At 42.0% G+C, this 27,427-nt stretch overlaps 1 protein-coding gene across 2 annotated transcripts; it reads right to left on the reverse strand.

Annotated features, from left to right (window-relative positions):
- Positions 1–4: 4 nt before the first annotated feature.
- On the reverse strand, positions 5–26,917 carry bin3 (bridging integrator 3). Of its 2 annotated transcripts, none has more exons than XM_063896673.1 (9): positions 26,779–26,917; positions 20,581–20,629; positions 19,485–19,525; positions 15,744–15,805; positions 14,090–14,226; positions 9,364–9,404; positions 4,733–4,874; positions 3,404–3,538; positions 5–1,378 (listed from the first exon to the last, which is right to left on the reverse strand). In XM_063896673.1, exons 1-9 carry the CDS (start codon positions 26,784–26,786, stop codon positions 1,232–1,234), a joined length of 762 nt encoding a protein of 253 aa, XP_063752743.1. In that variant the 5' UTR covers positions 26,787–26,917; the 3' UTR covers positions 5–1,231. The 2 variants fall into 2 exon arrangements, with proteins under 2 accessions (XP_063752743.1, XP_063752742.1); XM_063896672.1 differs by lacking the exon at positions 26,779–26,917 and adding an exon at positions 21,185–21,259.
- Positions 26,918–27,427: the final 510 nt, after the last annotated feature.

Consider the following 27,427-nt stretch of genomic DNA (forward strand, 5'->3'; position numbering starts at 1 on the left):
CAACTGAGATTTACAGTTAATTTATTTAATGATCGACTACACATTGAGATGATGGCTGATAAACAGTTATTCAACAGATTGTCATATTAATACATTTTAAAAAGCTAAATTAAATCCCACTCTAATGTTAAAGTACTCAGCTGTTTTAAAAAAAGCTTACACTTCATTATTTAGAAAAACCTTCATTAATACAAACAGAAAACAAAGACAGTCAATGAAATTATCTTTAGAATAAATAGTCAACTTCTTGGTACGACACCTTAAAAAAACATGATCGGTCACATTGCAAGTAGCCCCGTTAATTATACTGAGGCAGAACCTGGTAACGGTGGAAACAAAGAAGTGCAATGATTTAGTCTGAATACAAAACATGTTAACATTGTCTTCTGGAGAAGAGACTTCTTTAGTTTACCATCAATGCGTGAGGTTCTTTGCACAAACAAAAACTGAACCACAAACAATAAAACAAAGGATGGTGTGAATTAAAGGAAATAACTGGTGTCATGATGGGTGTTTTCCACTAGAGGGAGCACCAGCCTTTGTTATGGACTCGTTCTTTCCGCAGCTTTCCGACCTCTCCTCCTCGCTGCACCGGCACAACCTCTCCTCACTCGAGTCTCATCCACAGTCCGATGTAGGCACATAAAGCACAGGTGATATTCCCAAGATCATCCTGTAAACCCCGATAAAAAGCCCCCACACAACATGAGATAAACTAAGAGAAGGCCGAAACACAGCAATACATATTTTGCCGGTAACCTCCATTACATAACATTCAGTCAGTAGTGTTGATCATTTTAAACTTGGGTAATAAAAACGTAACATTGCAGATGTGACTAATAAAAAAAACATTCCCTCGCTCATTTCCTGCCTTAAAAAACAAATGCTCCCAGACATCTCTGAAACCAAGAAGCGTAACCTGTTAATTAGCTCTGACGAGAAGCGTTTGATTCCTGTAGTAAAAAAAACCCAACATATTGGCTTATCATGTTGGCTGATGGCTTAGTTAATGTGGCATTTCAGCTGCTGTAGAGAGGATGAAACATGGGAGTGTAGTGCAAGAGGAACCGGGGGGGGTGTGTGTGTGTGATGAGGCCGCAAGGAAACAATCTGATAATCAGGTTAAGGCCATTGCTGTCCATTTGAACTGCACGAAGGAGCCTGAAAAGAGTGAAATCCATTCACAGAGGCATGAAAGGAGCCCTTCCCGGTCTTTTATGCTTTCCTCCCCTCAGTCGTCGGCGACAATGGACAGAGCTCGCAACTCGCTGAGCTTGGCGTCCGTCTCCCTCTCCCTCTGCTCATCTGTCAGCCCTGCCTGGTCGATCTGGTCTGTTAAATCGCTGAAGATCGTGTACATTTCGGTGAAGTAGACAACCTGTGGGGGGCAGGAGGAAAGAAAAAATAAAGATTTAGTCAGTGAGGGGCAAGGGAAAACAGTCTTGACAGGTTCAATCCACATGCGTAACTCCCAAATTTTAAATCCTAACTCCACTGACACGATGTAACCTTGCTTTACCTTACACTAGTCTGAAGCTGCCGGTCTCATACCTCTTCAACCCGGCTAATGAGAAGTGATTCGAGAGGAGAAGAGGGAGCCCACAGATATCAAACAACTCCGACAAAGCCCCCCAAAAACCCAGCACTTCAGTGGGTAGTGACCCTGCTTTTCTCTCCCAATCTGAACAAGAGATAGAGAGTGTTCACTGAAAGCTTTCTTGACACTTCCCACCCCTTCTTCTTCCCCTTAGTTCATGAGTCAGGCTCCCTCGAGAGTTGCTTTGATGATTAATAGACTTTAATCACATTACAAGACTCCAGAAGAGTAGGCAGAGAATGAAAGTACTGGGAAATACAACCCCTTGAAACCCCCACACACACACACACACATCTCAATATTTGTTCACGCAGCCATGCATACGATAGCATGCTCTTCGGGGGGCATCGCTGGCTGCTCTGAAATGTGCCTTACTGCAGGCCGAGACCAACCGAGACAGCACTGGGAGAAATGCTTACTGATCACTGAGGGTCAGAGTGAGAGCTGGAAATAAAATGAAGAGTCATGCTCCTATATCGCAACACAAAAAAAAAAAGTTTCTAAACCACCTTGTACTAGTTTAGCCCAGTCTGACAGACTATGTTTATACCAATATTTGCCACCTAAACCACATGAGTGGGCCCTAAGTATTGGGTTTCTGCTGTTTGTGGGGGTAAAGCGGATATTTTTTTTCTCCAAAAGTGGCTTGTTGAAAGGGCCATCGGAAATGTCGATATGACCAGAGATGATAATGTACACCAGATCAGCGTCTGAGTGCCCTCTGAAGCAAAGACACTCTGCTATTACAATTAGTCTGGTCACCACGAGGAGTAAACGCAGCTATGACCACCTACGGTACACAAAGGAGTCTTTGGGTAAAGCTTTAAATGACATGACTTCTGTCTGGGCATTTTTACATACCACGGTCCCAGCTGCTTAATATTTATACAGAGAGGTTACACTCTGACCTACGAGAGGAATGAATAATGTATGTTGCATACTATCCAGTGAGTACTTAAACACTGTGCGACCGCTGTTCCAGGAAACAAAGAGAGTCGACTGTGAAAAGGACAAAGAAGGATTTTTTTTAATGAACACACGCAGCAGAGAATGCATAAACCGGGAAAAAAAAGGCAAGACAATGTCTCAATTCATCAACATCTGTACAGGTGGACAGGTCAGGCCGAGTGTCCCGCTGACAGTTGCTGGACAGGACTGGTGGAAGGGAAGCTGAAGGCTCGCAACAAAGGCAGCCTTTGTGCCTTTTTCCTGCTGCCGCTGGGAGCCGAGAGAGAAGGGAGTGGAGGACGAGACCGAGCACATGCAGCAAGGCTGGGGATGAGGTCCGCTGCCCACCCACGTGTGGCTGCGTGTGTGTAAACATGTGTAAACGCTCATTCATGTGCGTGAGAATGAAGATGCGTAGAATAAAAAAAGTGTGACTGATACAAAATGTAGCAGCAGGTTAAAAAAAGGTAGTGATTTAAACTTCAAAGAATGCTCCTTTTGAGTTCAAAGTACATCACAGGACTCTGTAATTGTCATTAGGGTCGAGGATAATCTAGTTTAGTTATTAGGAGTGTGCCAGCGACCGTCCCGAGGAGGAAATGACAGGCAGGTCTGGGGTGGGGGAGGGGAGGGGGGACATGGTGGCGCTAAGTTGAGACGCCCAGCTGCTTTAAGAGAAGCTGCAGGTTAGAGGAGGACTCTGCAGACAGAGGAGGCCTTCCTAAGGGGGGTTATCACATTAAGAGAGGGAGACAGACTGCCAGGATCGTACACTCCCTTCCATCTTTAGAACAACGCTCACTGTGGGTGTGTGTATTGTTTGTGGGGTGGGGGTGGGGGGGGGGGGTGGTCACTAACCTGAGCCCTGATGAGAGCCTCGAAGCTGGGCTGGAAGTAGTCGATGCGGCTGTGGTAGAATTTGGGCATCTCGTCCAGCAGCTGCTTGTTCTTCACATCGAAGTCCTCCCTGACCGGTCGCAGCTCCTCTTTGGCCTGGGGTGTGGTGGTGGTGGGGGGGGGGAGGAGGAAAAGTCACTATCACCATCACTTCTAACTTTAAATAACATCCATTCATTCCACTTATTTCTATTCATACTTGTGCTACATGTTATCTTATTTCATTTGTTTTATTCCTATCATCTCGTGTGTACTCTCTGAGTCTCATTCTGCTGCTGCTATAACACCTGAATGTCGCCTTTCAATAAAGGTCCATCTTATCTTATCTAATATCATGTTGGAATTGACACATCATTTTTACACATTCCTCCACAAGAACTGTAGCGAAGTGTTGCCGATTTTGAGAAAAACAAACGCCTGTGAATAGAACCAAGTGAAAGTGTTTCAGCACTGGAGCCTTCTTTAGGTTTTATTCTTATTGTTCTGAAATATATTTGCCTAATTCCCACGGAGAAGCAGTGCAAAAAAGAAAGAAAAAAAAGAGGCTGTAATCACGACCACAGTGAGGAGGAGTGGGTAATGTGGGCAGACTTGGCTGTGAGTGGACTCCAGCACCACGGATCTGTGTGTGAATGTATTAGTGGGTAGTCTACTGTAGGCACGGAGTTATGGAATGCACAATGAATATGTGTGAGAGGGTGAGAATTTCTTTATTCAGGGGAAGGGGGGAGCTGCTCTGTTAAAACTGAAACATATTGTTTATCTGCTCCGTTAGTTAGTTTCCTCTACGCCGGTTGAAATGGCATATGAGTGTTTTGTCAGGATCATTTCTTTAAGTGCGCAGGGATCCAAAGGGCAGGGATGTAGGGGCCTCTTCAAGGCTTTGTTCCCCTGACAGTGCTTTTCTCAATGTGTGTGGGTGGCTCGCCATGTGAGGATGTGTTAGAGGCAATAGCATAGGCAACACTGCAGCGCTATCTGTGAATGTGTGCGCTTGTGTAGTGGCCTCACGGTGTGTGTGTGTGTCTACGATTCTCAATTACGTGCCTGTAGATGTGCAGCAGTGCCTTTTTGAAAAAGCACTACTTGAGAGCCTGCTAGCTTGCGTGGGTGAAGGAGCGCACATGTACAGTATGCATGTGCTCAACTATTTTTGTTCATATCCAGTCAGCATTTGTGTATTTCTCCACTTATTGAGTCCTATTTACGATGCGCGTAAGAGCAGGTGAACCGTGCCCCCCTGCAGGTAGACGGTGGAGTGGACAGATGCAAACTTTACTCTCGCAGTACCTGATGTAGTTTGACCATAGCGGGCCCGGTTTTCTCCTTCTCTTCGTACTTCTCCACTTTGGATTGCAGCCGTTTGTAGTCCTGCAGAGCCTGTTCCCGGCGCTTCACTGCCATGTTGAGGCTGGGAAAAACGCCACTGTACCTGTGACAAACCAGCACATAGACAGCCTTAGACATCTCTGACAGCACCAATGGGCCACTAAACAAAATGCAGACACTAGTGTGTGTGCATGCGAGGAAGAAACACTCACAGCAGAGTAGTCAAATCGTAAAAATACACAATTTTCTAGGAACCGAAGTAACAAAAATCATTAAAACAGCGATATTTGCTTTGTAGAATTAGGAGACTTGCATTCCGCACGGCATCCTATCGTAATAAAAGTCGTTATGAATTAATAAAATCCATCTCGTCAACATCTTATTGTAGAGGTACTCTCAAACCCCAGAGGACAGCTCTGCATTAAACCGCCTCTAATCTATTATCTAATTACTGTAGTTCAAAATGGCATGAAACAATTCATTTTGCGACAATTATCATATTCCAAATGAAAATATATTCTTGCAACGAGAATCCTAGTGTTCAGCACTAAAAATAGGAAAACACTCATCTGTAACTTAGCAACAGGAGTCTGAGCTTCATCCTGGGACTTGTGCACTGTTTTTGTGGACGCTTTAAAGCAGGGATGGTAAATATTCCACTCAATATATTTAATAAAAAATATGAAGCTGAACAATTTGATAGGTATATTCTGATATATGCATGATTGATAAAAAATATACTTTATATAAAAAAGGGCCCAGCATCATGTGTTTGAACTGCAGAGAATATGCCTTATTTAGTTTAAAAATAATAAATATATATACACAAATAATGTCATATGATTAAAATAAGACAGCAGCATGACCTGTTAAATTCAACATGTCATTAATGAAGGAGCAGCAGATAAACTTAAGGAACTCATTCAGTGTCTTTGTCTTTCTAACAACATGACACAAATCAGTGAGTGTTTTTAAAAACAGACCAAAGATTATCCAAACAGGGGTCTGATTCATGTGAGTCAGTAATAAAAACAGTTGTAATGAAGGGTGAGATATAGCGTTTTTGAATGACTCATTTAAAGCCTTTCCTCCTCTGTGTAGGCACAGTACTACAGCAGTTTGCAATGTGTGCCTCAGCCCGTAGCGCTAGGCACAGGACAGCGGGCTTCCTGGTGTGTGTTGCTCTCCGTGCCAGCCTTTGCCCTTCTCTCGTGAGGTAATGACTTAAAACCTGAGCCGTGATTGTGAAATCCTGGTTTTTGCACCTTACCAGAGGGCAAGAGGAGGAAGGGGGGCATAGAAAGTGACGCAAAGTGAAGCAGACAAACACGGATTGTTTCCTACAGGAAGTGGAGCAAGGAGTGGTCTTGTAGCGTTTGAGTGACATCACAGAGCTCAGCTCAGCCCAGCCCTGCGGCCCACGCTCCACCGCTATTTATAAAATACCACTCTGGCCCAGTTTATGGCAGGGGTGGATGCCGATCCTCAAGTCTACTATCTGCTCCAGTGTACACATACTTCAAGTGCCAAGGGATTATGTAACTGCCCTGCAGGCATGACTGCTTTCCAACACTATTGGCCGACGACAACGCACCACCAAATCGACACAAAGGCTGATCACGGTCTCACCGGCGCAATTCACCTGGCAGCGCGGCGCGGTTTACTCATGACACATCACCATGGCACTAACAACTCTAACAGCAACCACTATGTTCAGCACACTGAGACTTAAGGGCCGCTCTCCTGAAGTAGGAGGCGGAAGAGCTAGACACAAAGCCAATTTGCTTGTTAACCCTTTCCTTTCCTTCCATACTGATGTTCAGAGCGGTCTGTGTGCAGGGGTGCTGCTGGGGGAATATGCGGCAGTGACCCTGGATGAAGGTCAGCCTACATACTTTGTAATGATAGCTACTGGACATTTCCCTCGATGTCCTGGCCTCGGCTGGACAGCTACCGGTCAGTGGGATAGGTCTGAATGTGCGGTCCGTCTCGTCTGGATGAGGTCTTACCCCGGTTGAGGGCCGCACGGGGGCCAAGGGCCCACCACTGTCCATGTGACAGGTCAGGGTGTGGTGAACAGGCTGGATGGAAATAGCATCTGGACCAGAGAGTATGTTTAGGAGCAGCTGCCAATCCACAGACAGGCCACTCTGACCCCAAGTCTGGTCTAGACTCCCTCGGTCTAGGAGGCGGGCTGTCCCTTTCGACATCACCCTCACTTAACTCACTACTGAAAAACACACAGAACACTACTAAAAATATAGAAAAGGGAATTGTGTGCAAATGACCCACTCTTCAGTGTCAGATTAAGACTGAAGAGTGTCAGATAAGGTTAGGATCACACACACAAAATCCTAAAATCTGATTACTGTGGATATAATAACTACCACCTGTTGTGTAAATGTTTGGGGAGCAGTAGGCCATTGGAAATACCATTGTGACGAGCAGAAACTCCTTTGTTTTTACAAAAAAAAAGTATGATCTGCCACGACTTGTCTTACGTCTTGTTGATCAAAACGGATACACGATACACCCAGATAAGATCGGGGGAAAACCGATAGACAACCTCATGGCAAACATTCTCGATCCAAACTTTTTTTACTAAAAGAAAAATAAGGTATAATGCCCCCTCCATTAACTAAGGCCTAATCCTCCCACTGGCTGCAGGCCTCACACCCTACTCCTAATTGAGAGGGGTTATCCAGTCGTGGCTCAACTGGGGGCAGAGGTCTCTAAACAGGCTTGACTTCTGTCTCACCCAAAAGAGCATCGGAGCAGAAGGGTTAGGGTGAGGAGGCCTAGATAACATAAATGCCTCAATGCCCACGCACTCCCCCCCCCTCACATAAACACCATGATGTCACACTGTGACCCCACTGAGTGGACAAAAAAAAAAAAAGCAGGCTTGAAGGGACAGGGGGAGGTGGGGGGGCTGCCTCTTCTTGGTTTGTTTATTGTACATTTTAACACACAAAGTATTAAGGCAGCCAACATCTTAAGTGGCAACAACACACAAGCTCGTACCCATACATACTTACACACACAACATATTCAAGTCCTCCATTAACGTTCTCCTCTCAAATCGTCTCTGATTGTTTCCCCGATGACACGGATCAGCGACAGAGCGGCAGACAATGAACACATGTTCATTAGTGATGGACTAATGGAATCCTAATGGAGGCTTTAAAGTGTAGCAGCTTTTGTGTCTCAGTTTTTAAGAAAGACACTTACTAATAAAACTAATAACTAATAGTGCTGTGTTTTTAAAAGAGGAGGGGGGGGAGTAATAATGAGACCAGTTTAGCTTGGCTTCAAAACTATTTCCTCTGCTCTATTTCAAAATCATGCCAATGACTAAGTTTATGGTGTAAAATACCGTATTTATGAGACAGCACTCCCTCTGAATCTGGGCTGGGGTTGATGTTTGTGTATGCATGTGTGTATTTGTGTGTGTGTGTATGTGTGTGTGTGTGCACCGTCCTGAGACAGTTCTCCTCCTCAACCAATCCACGGCTCTGGGCCCAGGAAGCTGGGCCCTTTGCCATATTATGAGCCCGCCCACACGTCCGCCTGCCGCCCACCAGGAAGAGGAAATTAGAACCATTCCATCCTGTCATTGCTCCGCCACCACACACACACACACACACACACACACACACACACACACACACACACACACACACACACACACACACACACACACACACACACACACACACACACACACACACACACACACACACACACACACACACACACACACACCTTCATGTTTTACACAGGAATCTCTTCACACTGGTTTAAAATTATGAATAATGAACAAGCTTCTGGGGTTCAACTTAAACTTGCAATAAAAACATGTGCACACGCTCGTCTACACAGCAGATGAATTATGTACTGGGAGGAGCCAAGAGGAGGAAGCAAAACCTTAACAAGAGCTCCGGAAGAACGGTGGGAGAGTCCCGCCACTCCCTCCTATACCTCTGCTTTGCATGTGCGTGTACAGTGTGTGTGTGTGTGAGTGTGTGTGTGTGTGTGTGTGTGTGTGTGTGTGTGTGTGTGTGTGTGTGTGTGTGTGTGTGTGTGTGTGTGTGTGTGTGTGTGTGTGTGTCCGTGCAGCTTTAGGAATGGAATAGCACTCACCGCCTGCTCAAATGGGGGCGAGTATTAGGAACCAAATAAACTTTCTTCCAGACGCAATACGACCACAGCAGCACTGCTCACTGCCTGCTCAGTTTTACAGTCTTGAGGCTCAGCTGTGGTCCGGCTCCACCAGTGTGAAGAGCAGATCTGGGTCGAATTATTAAAATGTTACGAGGCACTGGACGTGCGCTGCCCAGTCTGTCATTCATCACAACACCAGGAACATTGTGACACAAGAAGTGTGATTTTCTGTGATTTTATAATGCACCTATTGTCTCTGTTTGGCCCCATGTAAAAAAAACTCCACCATCTTTGGTCAAACATAACTTAGAAACTTATCAGCAGCAACTTTTTGACCCTAGGCCGGTAAAGACACATTAAAAAAGGCAGCCGTTTAACTTTAGCAGCAACAAAAACAAAGAGTGTGAGAAATCCAGAAGCACACTTACTTTTTCAGAGGGTCGATAACAGTCTTCTGGATCTGGTTGACCTGTAATAAAAAGAACAATTATAAACATAACAAATATAACTTCTATATCAAGCGAGGAAGCACTACAGATTGTTATTCATTGTTAAATTGAGTTACATCAACATAGTAACAGAATAGCGTCTTCATCTCTCGCTCATTAGCTGCAGAGTGATGGCCCTGAACAAACATTAACAATTGTGTGTGTGTTTCAAACACAAGGAGAAAGAAAAAACGGGGAGTCGGGGGGGTCTTGCAAAGAAACTTTCGTGACGTTGACTGTTTTATTGTACACAAGCCCCGAGGAGAAACCCTTGAATATTCATTGAGCTTGCGATACAAAAGGATGGAACTGTCAGGGGACGGACATGAAAGCAAAGCCCAACTGATTTCAAATCCTGTGGAGGGGTGGGCTGCCTTACCAGATGAAAGTTCTTTGCAAACAAACATTTTAACAATAACAGTTTATATTTTCTTGCATTCTCCTTCTGGTTACCAGAACCGACAGGGGAGGGAACGAGGGGAAGGGGGGGGGGGGGGGTGTTAAATGGAAGTAAACGAACAATTCATCTCGAGGCCTCCAGCCCCGGCACCGAGTCTCATCGACAGAAGTTGGCGCACAATTAATAAAGTTTCCAGCGTCATTTACATTGCAGATTCAAAGCGACTGCGAGATCTCCGAGCGCGACGGAAAGTCAGGGTGAGAGCGAGGAGTGAGTGCTATGAACGGCGGAGGAGAATTTAAAGCAGAGAGATGTAAAGTGACAGCTGCATGAGAACGGTGAGCGGCTCCACTAATCATATGTTCACTCGTGATTGGAAGGATAGTCAATCACACAGCGCCCAGATCGCAGCTGCGCTCGGTAGAAATGCCCTGACCGTCCCGGAGAACACCGCCACACTCAGCTCTTCACACAGGCACATTTCCAAAGTACAAAATGGTTGATTGTGGTTTGAGGGGAAAACAGAGAACCAATAACAAATCAGTACATGGGAATTCACATTTTCTTTGTTTTACATATTCACACCAGCCCCCGCCCCCCCCCCTCTTCTCTGACTTGAGCTGTGCCGTTGCTTCTAAGGTGAGAGCATGCAGCGAGGAGGGAGAACAACAGCGGCAGATTTGCTTAAGCATGCTGGTGCCCTCTACCCTCTGCCCCTTCCCACAGAGGGGGGGGGGCTAGCGCTATTCCTTGGAGGCCCTACAGAGCCTGAGGCCAACGCTCCAGCAGTAGTCTCCATCAGTGAGTCACGGGGCAGAGGCCATCCCGGCACACAGGCCTCCCAAAAATACACACAGATCGCAGAGGAAATCAATATCCCTCCAAACGGAGCATCCTCTACCGCGCCGCCGCCATCTACACCGGGGCTCAGCTTCGGCAGCAGTGTGCCGGCGGGGCTGAGCGCCCTCCTCAGCCCCAGAAATAAACACACAGACCTGGGCCACTGCTGCCTTCATTATCGTTGCACGTTTTATCTGCTGGCTCTCTCACTTGCGCGCCCTGCGGCAGAACATCTCGTCTCAGCGCGGAGAAGAGCAAAGGGTGGATGCTTTTGTGTCTGTTGTGCAGAAGCAACAGTGTTTGCTGTCGGTGCCGTCAGAATCAACAGTCAGCTTGAAGGGGGGAAGCTGGAGTTGTGTTCCAGTGAGCTGTGCAGGATTTTAAACACCTAGCAAACCTGGGGTGATATTCCACATAGCAGGCTGACCAAAAAGTGCTCACAAATCACTATTCTGCCTTCAGCTCACTCTCAGCCACACAGCCCGACCCAAACCTGGAAGTGAACATTGTGTTAAGGCTAGGATTTTTATTTAGTAAGACTGAAGGAACTGCAGAGAAAATCAGGTGTGACCTAGCTGTCAAAATCTACTCCGGATGAAAGTGTGTTAAAAAAAACATACAACCGCATCAATATAGTCGGTGACTGTTGTCCTCCACGAGAGGAAAACTGAGCTGGGATCAGAGTGCCTCACTGAATCAATGTCAAACATGTCCCAGTCAGAGACTCGCAGGAAAACTACACAGCATGGAGACAGAACTAAGTGCTCTAAAGCTGTTCCTGCTGCTACGAGAGACTGGTTAGAAAATCAAATTTTAAATGAGACGTGATGAGGGAACTGAGGAAAAATGGCAAAGATAAAGGTTACAGTTTTGTCAGGAAAGTAAAAGATAAACAGGGAGCGTTTGGTGCTGGAATATCTTCAAACTTTGATCTATAAATGTTGCAAGAAAAAAAAAGGTGAATTTAGAGTACTCAACATCATTTACACAATCCAAAAGACGAGTGTGCAGAGCAGTTTTTGTGGAATACTGCATTCTTTAGTTCCAAATTCGAAGACAAAAAAGGCATATTTGATATTGTAAAAAAATCTGAAGAATGTTAAAGTAACTCTATTCTGAAAACAGTAGAACTGGCAGGATAGCTCTCCTAGGCACTCGACCAAGCCAAGTCCTGGAACACACACACACCGCGGGTCACAAACCCACACACTCAGTCCAACCCACAATCTACTTTGTCTAGTCACTCAAAATGGCTCTGGTAAAATTTGATGAGGTATGAGCTAAGCCCGTCTGGAATTTTAAAGCTAAAGGATGAAGAAAAGATCCAAGAGAGAAACAGCATCCTTTCCTAAATCAACCTTATACATGTTAAAAGTTATTATTTGTCTATTTTTATAGAACATTTTAAACACAATAGCCGTTCAAAATTATTTACATAGGAATCAAGCAAACAGAAAAATTGTTAAAGACGGCATTTGGAGTTATGCCTTTCCTGTTAGTGTGATATATAGATTTTGGTGCATGTAAATGTTCTGCAGAGGCTGAAATATCAAATATCCCTCCAGAGGGGGTTTCTCTCCCACACAATCCGCCCCCTGACTGAAACGCCTCCATTGGACTCCTTTGTTTACTTTTGTACGGAATGAAACCACTATGTAACACTCACATTTCTATTTGCTAGAACACATTGTACGCGACAGGCTAAGGGGCGGGACATCTCTAAGTGGTTGACGAATCACAACAGAGCCGGCCAGCTAACCAATCAGAGCAGAGCAATAAAGAGCTTTTTGAAGATGAAAATGAGCATACTTTTGTCCTGTTTGGAAGGTTGTTTAAATAAAAGCATGTAATGTTTTTACGTTTGCCATATTTATATGGTGTTAATGTCCTTTTTTCTTTGTGACATTCAGGTAACTACACAAAAAAACTATGACATCAGCTGTAAAACACCAATCAAGATTCTAATTAACTTGGTCAACAAAATGGATTCAATTAGTTTGAACTAGAAGTCATTTCTATGAAAGTTTGAATGGCATCATAGACATAGTTTCCCTCACATTTCTTGAGAATAGGTTAAGGTTTGATTTTATATGGAAATTGAGTGTAGTTCATAAGGTTACGCAGAAAATATAAATCAAGTCGACTCAAACCAATATTTAGAAATCCAGATGGTGCGTTTTTTTTTTCCCCCCCGAGATCCTACATTATTATCACGGAATAAACTCAATGATCTACTTCTTTAGGCAGGTATTCATTTCTCCCTCTTGTTGGATCATTGTATTGTGATGAACTAGTTCTGGTTGTGAAAAGAAGGGGGATATTTTGCAGGCAACAAATGTAAAAAAGCCTCGAACACCTAACAGCAGGGCAATGAGTCAAGAAAACACAGATGGGAAAAAGTCAATCGGTCTATGCCTTAATGTGATCTTCTGTATTTTTTCCTCTTGAAAGTCTACCCTTCACAGTGTAATGCCTCCAGGATGCACACATGCAGTGCCACTATGATTCACATTTTAACTACCTGTGGCGATGATTCTAATCAAAAACCTGAAGTGCATCCGACAAATAATCTGACAGCCAGAGAAGAGATCTTCACAAAGTGCAGCAGTTCTGCAAACAAATGTCTGCCTATCTATGCTCTCCCCTCAGGACAAAATATACAAGAGTGCAAATATTACAGGAGAACAATCCAACAAAAACTCTTAGTATCAACATGCTGAATAGGAAGTGATAGGACTATATTGCAGCCATACTAGCTGTGGGGTTGCATATAATATGGAAATATCAGGCTGGGTCTTCTGGTGGTTTGGCTGTAAGCATAATCAGAAAGGATGTTCTTTATTCTAATACAAATCTAAGCCAGCTAATGTTTCTGTATGTATGACGCATTTAAGCAAGTTGTTGCACAGGAACCAATCACATTTTTTATTGATGTGACAAAGGGTTGAACTGAAGCCAAATGTTACAAGTTCGCCATCAATACAACAGACCTGTTCACAATGCAAGCTGTGAACAGAGATACTTAAATATAATTTGTGGTAGGACATGAATTGTTTTTCCCTTTGAGAAAGGGCCTTTCCATTGTACGAGTTATTTTAGACAGCAGTGAGTCACACATGCATCAATCTTCACAGCTGATAACCAGTAGCCTGAGCTTATAGAGGATGATGCCACAGATGCTTTTCAAAACACAGCAGAAGGAAAGACATACGGATAGTTTTTAGTCCACAGGCATCACAATATTGACAAATATGAAAACACGCACTTTCAACAAAAAAAAAGTCTAGTTTCCTACTTTGTATGTCTGAGGATAGACATTTCCCCCGGTACTAATCTAACTGTGTCCATGCCAGTTGCAAGTGCCAAGGAAACAAAGCCGAGAGAGAGCGACGAAATAGTAAAAAAATGTGTGAAAGAATGTCTGACCTTCTCCTGGTTGAAGGAGTCCATCCTTTTCATGGCCGTATCCAAAGCGGTCATGGAGTCCAGGAAGGCCTGGTCTTGCTCACACAGCGGGTTACTCAGCAGGTCTCCAGAGATCTTCACCGCTGCTTTGGACATGGCTGGCAAACACACAGGAACAAAGAGCAGATGAGACTGTTAACACATAGTATATTAACTTTATGAAAGAAAATCTGCCCATATCAATGGTTACTGAAGATGTCCTTGTCTCCACATCAAAATGCAATTCAACAGGAAATTCTTATTTATTTGTAAACTATTTTTGAGTTTACCCTAAGGCTCAAACCGTTCTGTGCTTGTATGAGGAAGGGTCTTCAAAAAAGGACTTTTGAGAAACAAATTAAGACAGAATCAGTGCTGCCCCCACTTTTCAAATCTGAGGGGTTACTGGGGCTGTCAGCCGTGTTGAATATTTACCAGAGCATCGAGAATCCTTGCAACGCGTCTACACTGACAGCCCCAATTACTGTAAATCTGCACCCGTGCCACTTTGTTTAGACACAGAGCACGTATCAGATTATGGCTTCACAGTCAAAATAAATGAGCCTCACTGAGGAGAAGAAAGCTGACAGGAGAGGCTATGGTGAAAATGGGCTTCATGGAGATCTGGAAGAGTCATCGGTCTCTTTTCACACTCCCTCTGGATTCTCTCAAGACCAATTTTCAACCAATCAATTATCATTGTGTGGCGTTTCTGCGTCTCTCTCCATGTGACAGGTAACACATTGCTTGATTTGGCCTTGTCTGATATGACAGAGACGTGTTTATTATAGGGTCTTGAAAACCAAAAAGGTGACTTAAGTGTAGTTATTTAATTACGTGAGTTAGTAAGGTGCAAATGAGTGAGGCTCTATTCCCACTGCGATCACCTGGTGCAGAGACCACAGGAACATTCAGTTATCCCTGCCACTTTCTTTGCCTTCTGTTACTTTGTTTAATTAACTATGTGAACCACAGCTAGCCTTAAAACATATTTTCCTCCCTCACCAGCTAATTGCAAGTGACTTCAATAGAGCTGTGTATAACACCACCCTTGAGTTGATAAATGACAGTCAATATAGAACGCAGTGTATTAAATGCAGTGCTGCCATGCAAAGTAGGTCCAGCTCTTTGTTTGGAAGCAGTTGGAGACCTGTGCAACAGATGGAATCCATTAACGATAATGAGGGCCTGACAGATATGACACTTTGATGATGCAGACATCCATATTTCAGAGCACAAAGGAGAGGAAATGAAGAAGCCTCTCACTCCTCCACCCCCACAACTGACTACTTACCACAGGCCATGTCTACTGCTGCTTCCCAAATATACAACTCCTGAACCAACAAATAAGCAAATAAAAAGTAGAGTAAATATGGTTTACCTAAACTCAGAAATTCCAAACACACACACTGTAATGGCCTGGAAAAACCTGTAAAAGATTAAAGCGGAGGCCCGCACTCTCCCCGTCTCATTTGTCGAGTCGCTCAGAGAACTGAGGCACCACCGAACAAACCAAGACAACCAAAGCGTCTTTCTAGCCCAGAAAAACCTGCCAAGCAACATCAAGTATGTTGGTGAACAAGTGGAGATCAATTGCGCACCAGGCGGTAACACACAGATTGGTGGCAGAACACACCTAAATCAGCCTCAGTGCTTTTCTTCATGTCCTTGTGAAGCTTTTTCGTCTGATCCTCCAGCCTGTAAGACAAGAAGAAGAATGAGCATCAGCCAGCCCCGTGACTAGTGATGCAGCAGAGCTCCAGCAGCACTGACAACAATTGGAAATATGGCTGGAATGTAGAAAGAAATGACATTAGACAGAGACAGCAAACCACCTCAATAAGCATATCATAATTAATCTATATATTTATATTTCTAAGTGTATTCCATCCAGTCAATACGTATTGGCATGGAAAAAATATCAAACACCTAGAAGAGGAAATGAGTACAGATTAAAAAAAAACATGGTTTGAGAAGGAATTACACATTTCAATGGTTCCACATAAAATGTTATTATAACATCCGTTAGCTAATTAATAACACAGGGAATCCTTCTTGTTACTGTCAACTACATTTCCGCTCAAAAGCATTAATGTCTTCAATCATTCCACTGCACATACTCTATTGATGGGTGTTAAAAATGGCAATTACCAGACTATGGAGGCTGAAAACACACGCCATTCATTATATCAATTAAGGCAAACGAGGGGTTTAGAGTCTCCCCTGAGACTGCTGTCATATCACTTCTCCTGGTTTGACGAAAAAGGGAACATGGTGGTTTCATTTCAATCTCTGCTTTGAAGGGATTATATTAACGAGGAGCACAATAGCTGTGTAATCCTATGGGATTTCTGGTGGGGGCACTATGGCCACTGGCCACGAGATTTAAGGACATTGGGAACCTACATATGGCTGCGGAAAGGCCGTCTGGTGCCTTCAAATTCAGGGATTTGGCTGTTTGTTTTTTATTGTTCAGCAGCAGGTGAATAAACAAAAGGTGGGCTATTCTAGCATAAGCACATGTATGTACCAAACAACCATGTGATTATGCTTTTGTTGCTGGAAAAACCTCAAAATCATTATTATTTTGATCATTATAAATATTGTTTATATGAATGAAGCTTTTACTATTTCTATAATATTAATAACACTATCCCATGCAGCCCCATTTCATAAAATAAAGGACACAAGTGAGCGGACATCAATGCTAGCCTTTGCACACAGACTGTATTTGTTAACAGCTCCTTAACTGTATTTTCATTTAAAGTATTTATTTGTTTGCTGCAAAAGACGTAGTTAACTGCCAGGATGCAGGTTCTAAGGGTAAATAAAAATCATTCATTATTTCCCATCATCACTCGTCCTCTACATGCTTTTGTTCGCCTTGACGTGTTTGAGGATTTTGCTCTGAATCGCCACAGACCAGATGGAGGTTGTTCCAAAAATGTCATTTGCAGTAAATGATGTAACTTCATCCCTTATTGTTCACACCACAGGGGGAAAAAAACACTGTCAGAACAATCTCCACAGTAACTTCTTCATTTCTCTCGCCAATTAGATGGAACTAGGTCTCATCAGACATATCAGCCTTTCCTCTTAAGCAATCAAAAGATGGAATTAGACATTTATAATCGCAGCAAATGCTAGACACGTTATAGTCTATGTTATTAGCAATACTTTATGCAGGATTGAGTCAGTGTTTAATTATTAGAGGGCTCCTGTTTTCCAAGATTGCCTAGTAAATACATGTATATGTAGTTCTGGACAGTTAAAGTGAAGAGCTCCCCGAATAGAGAACGATAAAAGATGTTTTTATTTAATCCAAAGATAATTTAGCATACCTAGGTGGCAATATTTCCACGCCACTGTCATATTACGCATGTGACATTGTTGAAAACATCTGGACATACTGATGTGTGGTTTTTATCATTCATTGCGTTGTGATGGACATATAATCAGTTAAGACGTCATACTTAGCTTTGAACGACGGTGGAGCCAAAGGAGGGCATCATGCAAAACCAAATACAACTAAAATAGTCTTATAAATTGGCTGACACAGTTAACACTCCCTGAGTAATGAAAAGAGACAAATATGGAATGAGGAAAATAACAGTCTAACAGTAAAACCCTGCCAGTCATGGGTTGCAGGATAGTGGGTGAAAGTGTCTCACTATGTAAACAAACTAACGTGCTCTGAGTCCAATGCCTGTACACTCGAGATGTGTTTGTGCAGAGCTTGTTTGTGCATGAGAAACTTGTGTTCCAGATAGTACCTCCTACTTTAAAATGTGTTGCACAATACTGTGGCATCTTCCCGACTCTGTCAGCGCTGACAGTGAGAGAGCCGCGCTGGCCGAGTGCCAGGTGAGCCTGGAGTCTCTTTCTAAAAGGTGCTAATGGAGCGGCCTGCTAGAACAGCTGCTGCTCTTTGCTCCAGCGCCCCAACGTTCGGCCTGTGCAGCCACAATTATACAGCCTGTTGAAATTCACATTACTGTATTTTATTGTAGGACATCACACACACACACACAGTGCAATGACACTGGAGGAAGATCAGGCCAATCAGCCCGGTTTGACCAATACATTTGGGTAAATACCTGATCGCTGCCATTCACACAGAACCAGGTCAGACGATGCTGTTAAGCCAATTAGCATTCAGGCTGTTAGGGGAAGGAGGAATTGATTGTATGTTTATGTTGTGTGTGCGTGTCCACATTAGAGGAGGGATAACAGATTGGGGGATGTGTACTCATTGCACACATGTAATTAGTGTGTATGATATCTAAAGGAAGTTCTTTATATTAAAGCTCTTTTTCCCATATAAAAAAAAGGATTTCTTGTAAATCAGATGCTTGATGTGTATGAATGATATGCATTTATGTTAAAAGACATTTATCAGGGCTTAAGTTAAGCATGTTGTTGTGCATATTGCAACTCTAGTTATTTCTGATTCAATAACATCAATCACACGTCAAGTAACACCAAGATCTTTTTCTGAGTCAGTCAGACAGGAATACTGGTGAAGCCTACCACATGTGTTCAGGCCACAGATGCAGCAGTGTGTTGATATGTATCTCTAGGGCGGGGAACCTAAAAGTCTGTACATGCCTGCTGCTCTGACTCATCTATAAGGTCTATTGGCACCACACCTTCCTGATAATGGGCCCTCCTACTCAACAAAACCTGAGAGGAAAATGGTGCTCCCACTCATTCTGCGGAGCCTTAGGGAGTTTCTATAACCTCAGCTTTGCAGTAAGAGAAGGCCCCCCATGTACTGATATGTCAGAACCCTCTGAATCGTCTTTGGTTTATAGAAACACTGACATCATGTTACTCAATCAAAGAAGCCTGGTTAGATAACACGAGTTCATTTTTTGGTGTGCGTCTCGTCTGTCTACATCATGTTAATGTAATACTTTCAAATTTCAGACCCTTCTTTTCACCGTTCACAGCCAAAATATTGACATGTTTTGTAAAACACAGTAAATGCTACATGTTTTATTAATACAGTTCTGAAAAGATCTCCCAATGTTTCAGATTTCCAACATCTCTTTTTTCTAGTGTTTCTGGAACATATTTCTAACGTCACATTTCTCTGACTATGGATTACGCAGGAACACATTGTGTATATATACAGTCGCGGAAAGAATTAAGAGACCACTTCAGCATTATCATTTTCTCTTGTTTTATTATTTATAGGTTTGTCTTTGAGTGAAATGATTTTTTTATTGTATTCTATTGGGATTCAACAGACACTGGAATGGCTGCCGTACATGTAGAGATCCAGATTTAAGAAACATTTGGAGTGGTCTCTTAATTTTTTCCGGAGCTGTAGTTCTACTTTATGGAAAAGATCATGGTCAAATTGCAGACTTACTTTTGGAGTTTGTCATATTCTCGCTCGAAGTCTCTTTCAACCTAAAGAAAAACCACATTTCACGTCAAAGTCTGTGATTTTTAAAATATTTCATAGGATTATTACAGGGTATAAGACATGATATGTCAGAATCAGAATCAGAAATACTTTATTTATCCCCAATTGGGATTTGTTTTTGATACCGATAATGTATGATGTCTGAAAAATGACATGTCCCAAACACAAACTCAAGAACAAAGTTGTAAACAAAATTCCCCGTTTACATTTTTGCATCATAAGAAAGAAGTTCATATTAATACGACTGAAAATAAATTAAAAAAAACTGACAACCCCCTCAGTCTGAATTAATTATATGCATGAGTGGCTGGTGTCTTAAGGCGTGTGCCACTACTCAACCATGGCTCAATGGTTTACCAATGTACACCAATAGTTTGTGGTCCGTGTATTTTTGGGGCTGGAGATTTTATTTTTTAGAGGTCAAAGACAACAGCTAGTGAACTATGAGCCTAGTGGGTCTAATGGCTTGAAATGCAAGCAAAGGTCTTGACTGCATCACGTTCCCAGGGTCATTAGGGTCTGAGACCGCTTTTCCCTAAAACAGGCCAGGCAGGCTACAGAGGCAGCATCCTGTCTTGTGGTTCTGTGGGCTCCTGGATGTAAACACAGTGGCCAAAACAACGAGGAGGGCAGTTGACACTTTGTCACCAGTGGATCATTTAACTGGGCTGCCCACTCCCTGGGTTTAGCCTTGGATGGCACAGGAAGCTGGAAACCCAGTCCGGCAGAGACTGCTGGGGCCACATACCCATTACGGTGGAAGTGGTTTTTCCCAAGCCAGGAGATCACCCACTCACTGTCACTTCAAGGTAACCACCTCTACTCAAACACCACGATTTGAAGTGTGTCTCTTTCTCTGGTGACAATTTTTAGGCAACTATTCATCAGAAATATACTATTTGTGAAGCTCAACAGCTAACCCTGCACAAGTACTGCTTTAAACCAAGTGTTATTTATTCACTGAGATTCACTTGATTGATCTTTATGCACTGGATTGATGAGTGAATTGAGTCCACTTTTGTTCCAGCGTGTGACTTACCGTTTTAGAGACAATCTGCTTCTTCGGTTGTCCAATCTTAAAGGGAATCCTGAAATCACACAACAAATGACAGTTATAGGCATCAGAATGATGGGGACTATAGGAACTGGTCCAGGTCTAACAGGTCAACGAGCGCCTCTTTCAGATTCCTCACACCAACAATCTGAAGTCATTAATTCCGATTTTTCTAGACAGTGTGGACAAAGCCCTACATGTCATCACTTTACACATCTGGCCCCCAATGCAGGCAGATATCACATATCAACAGAAATGGTGGTCCTCTTTTCTCAGTGTGGCTTCACTGCATGACCCTGGCTGGCAATCAAACACTCAAGCTATATTGTAAATTAGAAAAAACTAAGCCTAGACACCCTAATATGTTGGGACTCCAAACTAAAACCAGTGCCACAAATCAATCCAAAAACAAAACATGTGAAGGACTCAAATGTAACTGCAAGAGTTGCACCTCATTTTGAGAATGAAATACAAACTTTTCTTCAGTTCTGAAAGACAAACACACTGACATCCTATTGGTAAAAAGAAAGACAAACCATGTGCCTTCTGAGTTAAAACACAATCTTCTATCCCCATTTCAAAACCTTGCCTTAATAAGTTGTTGCCGAGCATCAGACAGAAAAAAACTGCCTTTCCAATGTGCCTGGCTGTAGGTTGGCCTTGATGTGGCACTAATAGCCTGAAATCTAAGCTATATGATGGACAGTTGCCGCTGACAGGCTGGGTGAGGCAGCAGCTGCGTCAAAAGAAAGGTGTGTAGACTAATGAGATGGAAAAGAGAGGGTGTGATGTAGGGCCTCGTTGTGCAACCAGGGAATGCTACTCATGTGTGGGGAAGATCCTTTTGATGACAGCTCAATCACAAAACTCAACATGGTCAAATAACAGCGGGATTAATCTGGTACAAAACACAGCTTTCACTCGTGGTTCAGGTATGAACAGTGTTCTATTATGTGCTGGCTCTGCTGTGCTTCGAGTTGTATCAGGATCCTACTGTTACGATCTGATCTTAATTGAAGTTTTGAATGAATCCTTAACACATTTGAATCTGTGCAGATTACCGGTGCCAAAAAATATTTGGCATCAGTCGAAGTTTCACCCACTGTGTCATCATTTGGGTGAGCCAACATGGAAAATAACTGGTTATTACTCAGTCACAAACATGTTATGTGCCTCACCTTTCTTTGATTACCTGATAGTGCAATATAACGTCACATTTAGTGCAGCACGTTCGTAAGCACAGAGCTGTTATTAAATAGTATGCAGTTCTGTTTCCAAAACAAAAGCATAATTAACTGAATGTCAACTTAGCCTGGAGATGAATCAGAGCTCTCCCAAGACTACAATGAATCATACAAGATCTACTTTCACTGTTAAGTTTGGGAATCAGAAACACACAAACCAATCACCAAAAGTTGCCTCCTTTGGAGTCAGTGTTGTCGACCACCTATTGTAAACACTGTTCCTCTCACTAATGCTGCTTTTCCTTGTTTGGCATACATACCCTTATGATTTGCAAGACCTTTACCCATTTGATTTTCTAGTGTAAATGAACGATGAACCAGTAATTCTGGCAGAAAGTCACATTACACAAATGACTTCTATATATTAATATGTTTCACACTAATCGGTTATGTGCATCGTGCTACTGGAACAAACTGCAACACAAATTGAAGACAGTTATTCTCTAAGGAACATTAAAAGTCTTCATGCTACTAATATATGTGATTGTTTTAATTAGTGTGTTTGATGATGCTTTGTGTGATTGAATTGTCTTATTGTTTGATATACACAGACAATTGTCTAATTGTCTGTGTATATAATTTGTCTCATTTTGTTAAGAGATGTCTAACTCAACGAGACCTCCTGAATAAAAACATGTATATTGAGGAACGTGCAATAGTAGAGCCTGTCCATTTTGATGATAATAATTATAATAACAAGTCTACCTGAAGTTTCAGGGAACAAAACATGAATTATGCTTTAAAAAAAAGAGCACACAAAGTGGTGATAAAACATCAAATGTAGTAAAAAATTGCCAAATATATTGTGAATGGTTGATTTGGAGTTCAACATTCCCTGTGAAACGGAGAGCTCTAGTGGTGCATCCAATGCGATTTCGCAATTTGCATTAGTTTATGTTTTTCTGGTTGGTTCTTCAACCAACATTGCACAACGTTTGGCAATAGCTTTTGATGTTTGCTCCCATTTGGTGGGTGTGTCGGGGAGAAAATCATGAAATCCACAGCGGAAACCCAAAGGAAAAAGTTTAGTATAAACATGACTGTGTTCCAAGCATCCATCATAGGCCATGAAATATAGATTTAAATGTTAGCTTTCAATGTTCTCTTTTGCCATGTTTTGGCGGAGTTGACCATGACAGGACTTGTTGTTCGGTGACATTAAGAGGACATTTAAGTGTAACTGTATAGGGGTGCATTTTCCCATTAGGGTTTTTATTTTCTAGAGAAAAAACTTTACAGAGTACATAATGTTAAAGATTTAGAGTATATGCACTTCTACCAAGAGCCAAAGGAAAGTGGTCACTCTCTTCAAACTGCTCATGAGAACTGGCAAACACACAGAGTGAAGTGTGCTTTGGGGAGGGAGAGGGAAAATGTAGCAGGCAACCAGAGGGACAGAATGAGAAAGGAGGATGGTAGTCACTGTGAGAATCATTTCTAACGTTTCTTCACACAGCCATATTTCTGTAGGGGCTGTCACATTTAGAAACACTGGTGAGCCTGGTCCTGTGAACCCAGAACAAGCATCTGACATGGCAGAGAACCGACCACAAGACAACTGGTGACAGTAAAAGTATGCGTTACACTAACTCAAGTCAACAAACATTTTCTGAAAACAAATATAAGGCCACCGTGGATAGCTCAGCTGCCTTTAATGCTAAATACTTTGGAAAATCTGATACGAATAATAATACAATATAGTATTTGTTCATGAATACGCACTTAATTCCAAAGATTCAAACTATGGATAAACATTTCCTCACTAAATACAAAACAACTCAAGAGAAAAAACAAAAGGATAGTTTATGGGAATAGGAATTTGGAGCACCACAGTGAGGTTACTGGTAATAAACAGCCCATTTTCAGTCCAAAATGCATTAAAAAAAAAAGTGCTCTGTTACACATTTTATGCCATCATCAGCAACATGTAATTACAGCTCTATCTGATCCTCGCTGTAACCGGCTAAACGTCACTACCACTGTGTTAGCACGTAGGCAGGAACAAAGACACGACAGTCTTCTCTATCCGGACACATTATGCACCGACTGGAAGAACCAATGGCTTTTCACTAACACTGCAAATGTGTGCGCCAGTGAGGAATAGTGCATCATCGGACCTTGGTTTATTCCATGGAGCACAGAGGGCTAGTTCAAGATGTTGGGAAGTCGAATTGTTCAGATGATGACCCCAAAGTCAAACCTCTCACGTCATAGAGGCAAGTGTGCAGGCCCTACTGGAATGCATCAGTCAGCAGAGCTCATAAAGGACTCTTTTCACTGGTCGAGCACCCCACTCTTGACCTTGTGTTTGGCGGTGCGTGCTGGTAAAAGCTTTGCTCGCCAGCCATTGACTGTCCGACTTAACTGCGTGACGCCATCTTGCTTCCTTGATTACTTTCTGCCCTTAAAGTGATGCCAAGCATGGGTAATTTATTCAAAAGGGAGCTAATAAATATACATCACAGTTGTAACAAAATACTTTGGTATAAAACCTATTAGTTTCTATGCATTTACTATTGAACTGCAGTCATGTGAAAAACAAGCACTGAATCTTTTCAATTCTTTTTTCAACTCCTAAAAAGCAGCACACAAGTAAGGACAGGTATGACACATTTTTCCATTTTTGTTAAAAGTGATTCCAGTTATAGCGTAATCCTGAATGACATAATGAAATTCAAAACAGTTAGTCAAAAAAACAAGACTGATTCAACTGTGGTGGATGTAAATGGGTTTCAAACTTCCTAGAAGTCTAATTAAGCTTAAATGTCAGGACAAAGAATGAAATGGGCTATTCATTTTGTAACGGTAAAGGGTTTGCCTCGGATCCTAAGCAAGCCGTTGTAACTGTACAAACAGGGCTCTGAGAGAAAGTGCAACAGACCCATTTGTGAAACCCTCAGTACACCGAGTGATGGACACAGACTTTACAGCAGATAACACATCTTGCTGAACTCATGGGGAACTGTTTCCCAGTAACAGAAATCAAAACTTGGCAAGGAAAGTTGTTACAACCTGTTGCCAAAATATCAAGACAGCACAAATGCTTACGAAAGAAAATTTGTTGTAATACAGTATATATGTTGTTGATATGTTTCCAAACACAAATAGAGTACATACAACTATAGAAAATAGCTATTATTACAAAGAAAAAATGTTAAGACTGTGGAGCAAATGGTAAACAAACGCTCAGAGTAAAGTTTTTCTCAGAAGTAAAAACCTGCTGGAACTAGTGCTGATGCAGGTCGGTAAAGCTAATTGTATATCATTTAGTTATTTAAATACACATAACATGTCTGAGAGAAGAGTATCAGAAATGCACAAGGCATGTTCCGTTGTGGACGAATACTTTTTTTCTTGTTGCCATTTGGCTCAAAATCTGAGAACAGCATTGTTTGCTGTTGTTTACTTTCTGAGGGACATCACCAGCTGTATGGAAGAACTCTGATGACAAGATGCAGATTCAGCTAGTATGTGTGCAGATCATCCATTCAGGCTATGTCATAAAACCAACTGTTCCCACCACCTCTTTTCATTCCCTGAACTCAGCTCCACAATCATCTGTGTCTCCATAGAAAATGACAAAGCACTACAAGGACTAAAAACGTATAAGTCACCATAATTCAATCAGAACAAAGTAGTCATCATTTTCATATTCCTTGCCATTAGGGTAATTTTTTGATTATCCGCAAATGATCTGCTCAATTAATGAAAAATGCTGTAAACTGATCATCACAACAACATGGTCACATGATGAAATTGACCATCAAGTCAATTATCCCGAAAATATATTAATTTCAATCTCACATAAAAAAAAGCAAACATATTATCAAACTTGGGAAGCTGGCTTCAAAAGTCTTGGCACTTTATTTGATGAATTACTATAACAGGGTCAACAAAATATTTGCCTCATGATTGTTTGTCAGCCTACTAAACAATAAATGAACCGATTGTGTCAGCTACTCTTAACAAAGTGACTTCAGAAGTTGGACTAACATGACTAATGGCACACAATCCAAAAGGTAAGGTCTGCAGACACCTGTGTCGATTTTAAACCTGATATTAAACAGCATACCTATAAGTTGCCAGCATACTGTATCTTCAGACTTGTGATTGGTAGTCTAAAATTAAGGCAAATGTTTCATGAAAAGCGCCAGCAAATACTAAGAAACAACGTACACATGTAAACAACGGTGGCCAAGACACATACATGAAAATATCTGATGATACCACACAGCTTGTTTCCACAAATTAGGGGTACCAATACACTGACCTAACGTTACCCACGTACTTACTAGGAACAACTCAGCAGTAAAGAGAAAAACTAAAGTAACCCAAAATCTCAATGCTACCTAACATACTGCATCCCAACATGCTGTCGTTAGCTAGCACCGGTTGACCAGTAATGACCAATTCCCTTTAAATGGCTTTAGGGTTGACCCTGTTGACATAAACACTTCACATTGAGTTTCCATGTTATACTATATTAAGCAAACCTGTTACTTTAAACTGTAAACAAGCAGCTGTAAAGTAGCGTTAATATAGCTGTTTGATAACGTTAGGTGAAACTGCTTGCTAACGTTTCAGCATCTAAGAAGCAACGTTACTGTAGCTAGCGTGCAAGTTTAAGCTAGTTACACGACTTTATCATAACACACTTTGGTTTCAGGTTAACTGTTTACAACAAATAACGCTTCGCTAGCAACTGTTCAACGACACAGACACTACAATGCCCGTATAAAAGCTTTTATTGTCTTTCTGAAAGGATGTATTCAAGAGTTTAACAAGCTAAAGCTAACTCCTGTTCTACTGTAACGTCAATGTTTGTGTGTTGCTACCAGGAAGTAGCCGGAGCCCGGTATACGAGACGCTATTAATGTTTCGTTTCTTGTTTATACTTTATTTTAAAATGCTAAAATAACGATTTAGCCAACATACGTACCAGCTCATTTTGAGTGAACTTTTATTCCGGTTTCATTGGGTGGTTTTAATATCTTCCGAGCTACTCATCCCTCTCTACCAGTCAACATTCGAGCCTTAAACAGGAAGTACGGAGCTTAGCCGATTCTGTTTCCTCTAAGTAAGTTTTATGGAACAAAGCGAAAATGATTTACTTAGGCAGACAAATGTACATTAACCAGTGGTTGGAGAGGTCGGAGAAGTACTCAGATTGTGTATTTAAGTAAAGGTAGAAGTACCAAAGTGTAGTTTACTCTGTTACAAGTAAAAGTCCTGTATTGAAAATGTTACCAAGTAAAAGTATTGGCATCTAAATACTTAAAGTAAGAGTACTCGCTTTGCAGAGTGGCCCATTTCAGAATCTTATTGTATGTGTTCATTATAATCATTGTTGTATTAATGTCTTTACCCAGCCAGTCAAGGTGGACCTAATTGTAATGACTTTATTAACTGCTGGGTAGCAAGTGAATTTAATCCAGGTGTAACTAAAGTATTGTTGGTACTATATATTTTCATCGTTAATCCATATCTGCAAAGTAACTAAAGGTACTATGTAGTGGAGTAATAGTACAATATTAACCCCTGAATTGTACATAAGTACAGTAACTGAGTGAATGTTTTTGGTAGCTTTA

Source organism: Eleginops maclovinus, chromosome 12 (assembly GCF_036324505.1).
Source record: "Eleginops maclovinus isolate JMC-PN-2008 ecotype Puerto Natales chromosome 12, JC_Emac_rtc_rv5, whole genome shotgun sequence".
Lineage (NCBI taxonomy): Eukaryota > Metazoa > Chordata > Actinopteri > Perciformes > Eleginopidae > Eleginops > Eleginops maclovinus.

Coding starts and splice junctions, on each gene's coding strand:
- bin3 (XM_063896672.1), bottom strand. CDS start 21,207: ATGCTCGGCAACAACTTATTAAG. Junction 19,526..20,580: donor AGCAGATTGTCTCTAAAACG/GTAAGTCACACG, acceptor GTTTTTCTTTAG/GTTGAAAGAGACTTCGAGCG. Junction 3,539..4,732: donor CTATGGTCAAACTACATCAG/GTACTGCGAGAG, acceptor ACCACACCCCAG/GCCAAAGAGGAGCTGCGACC.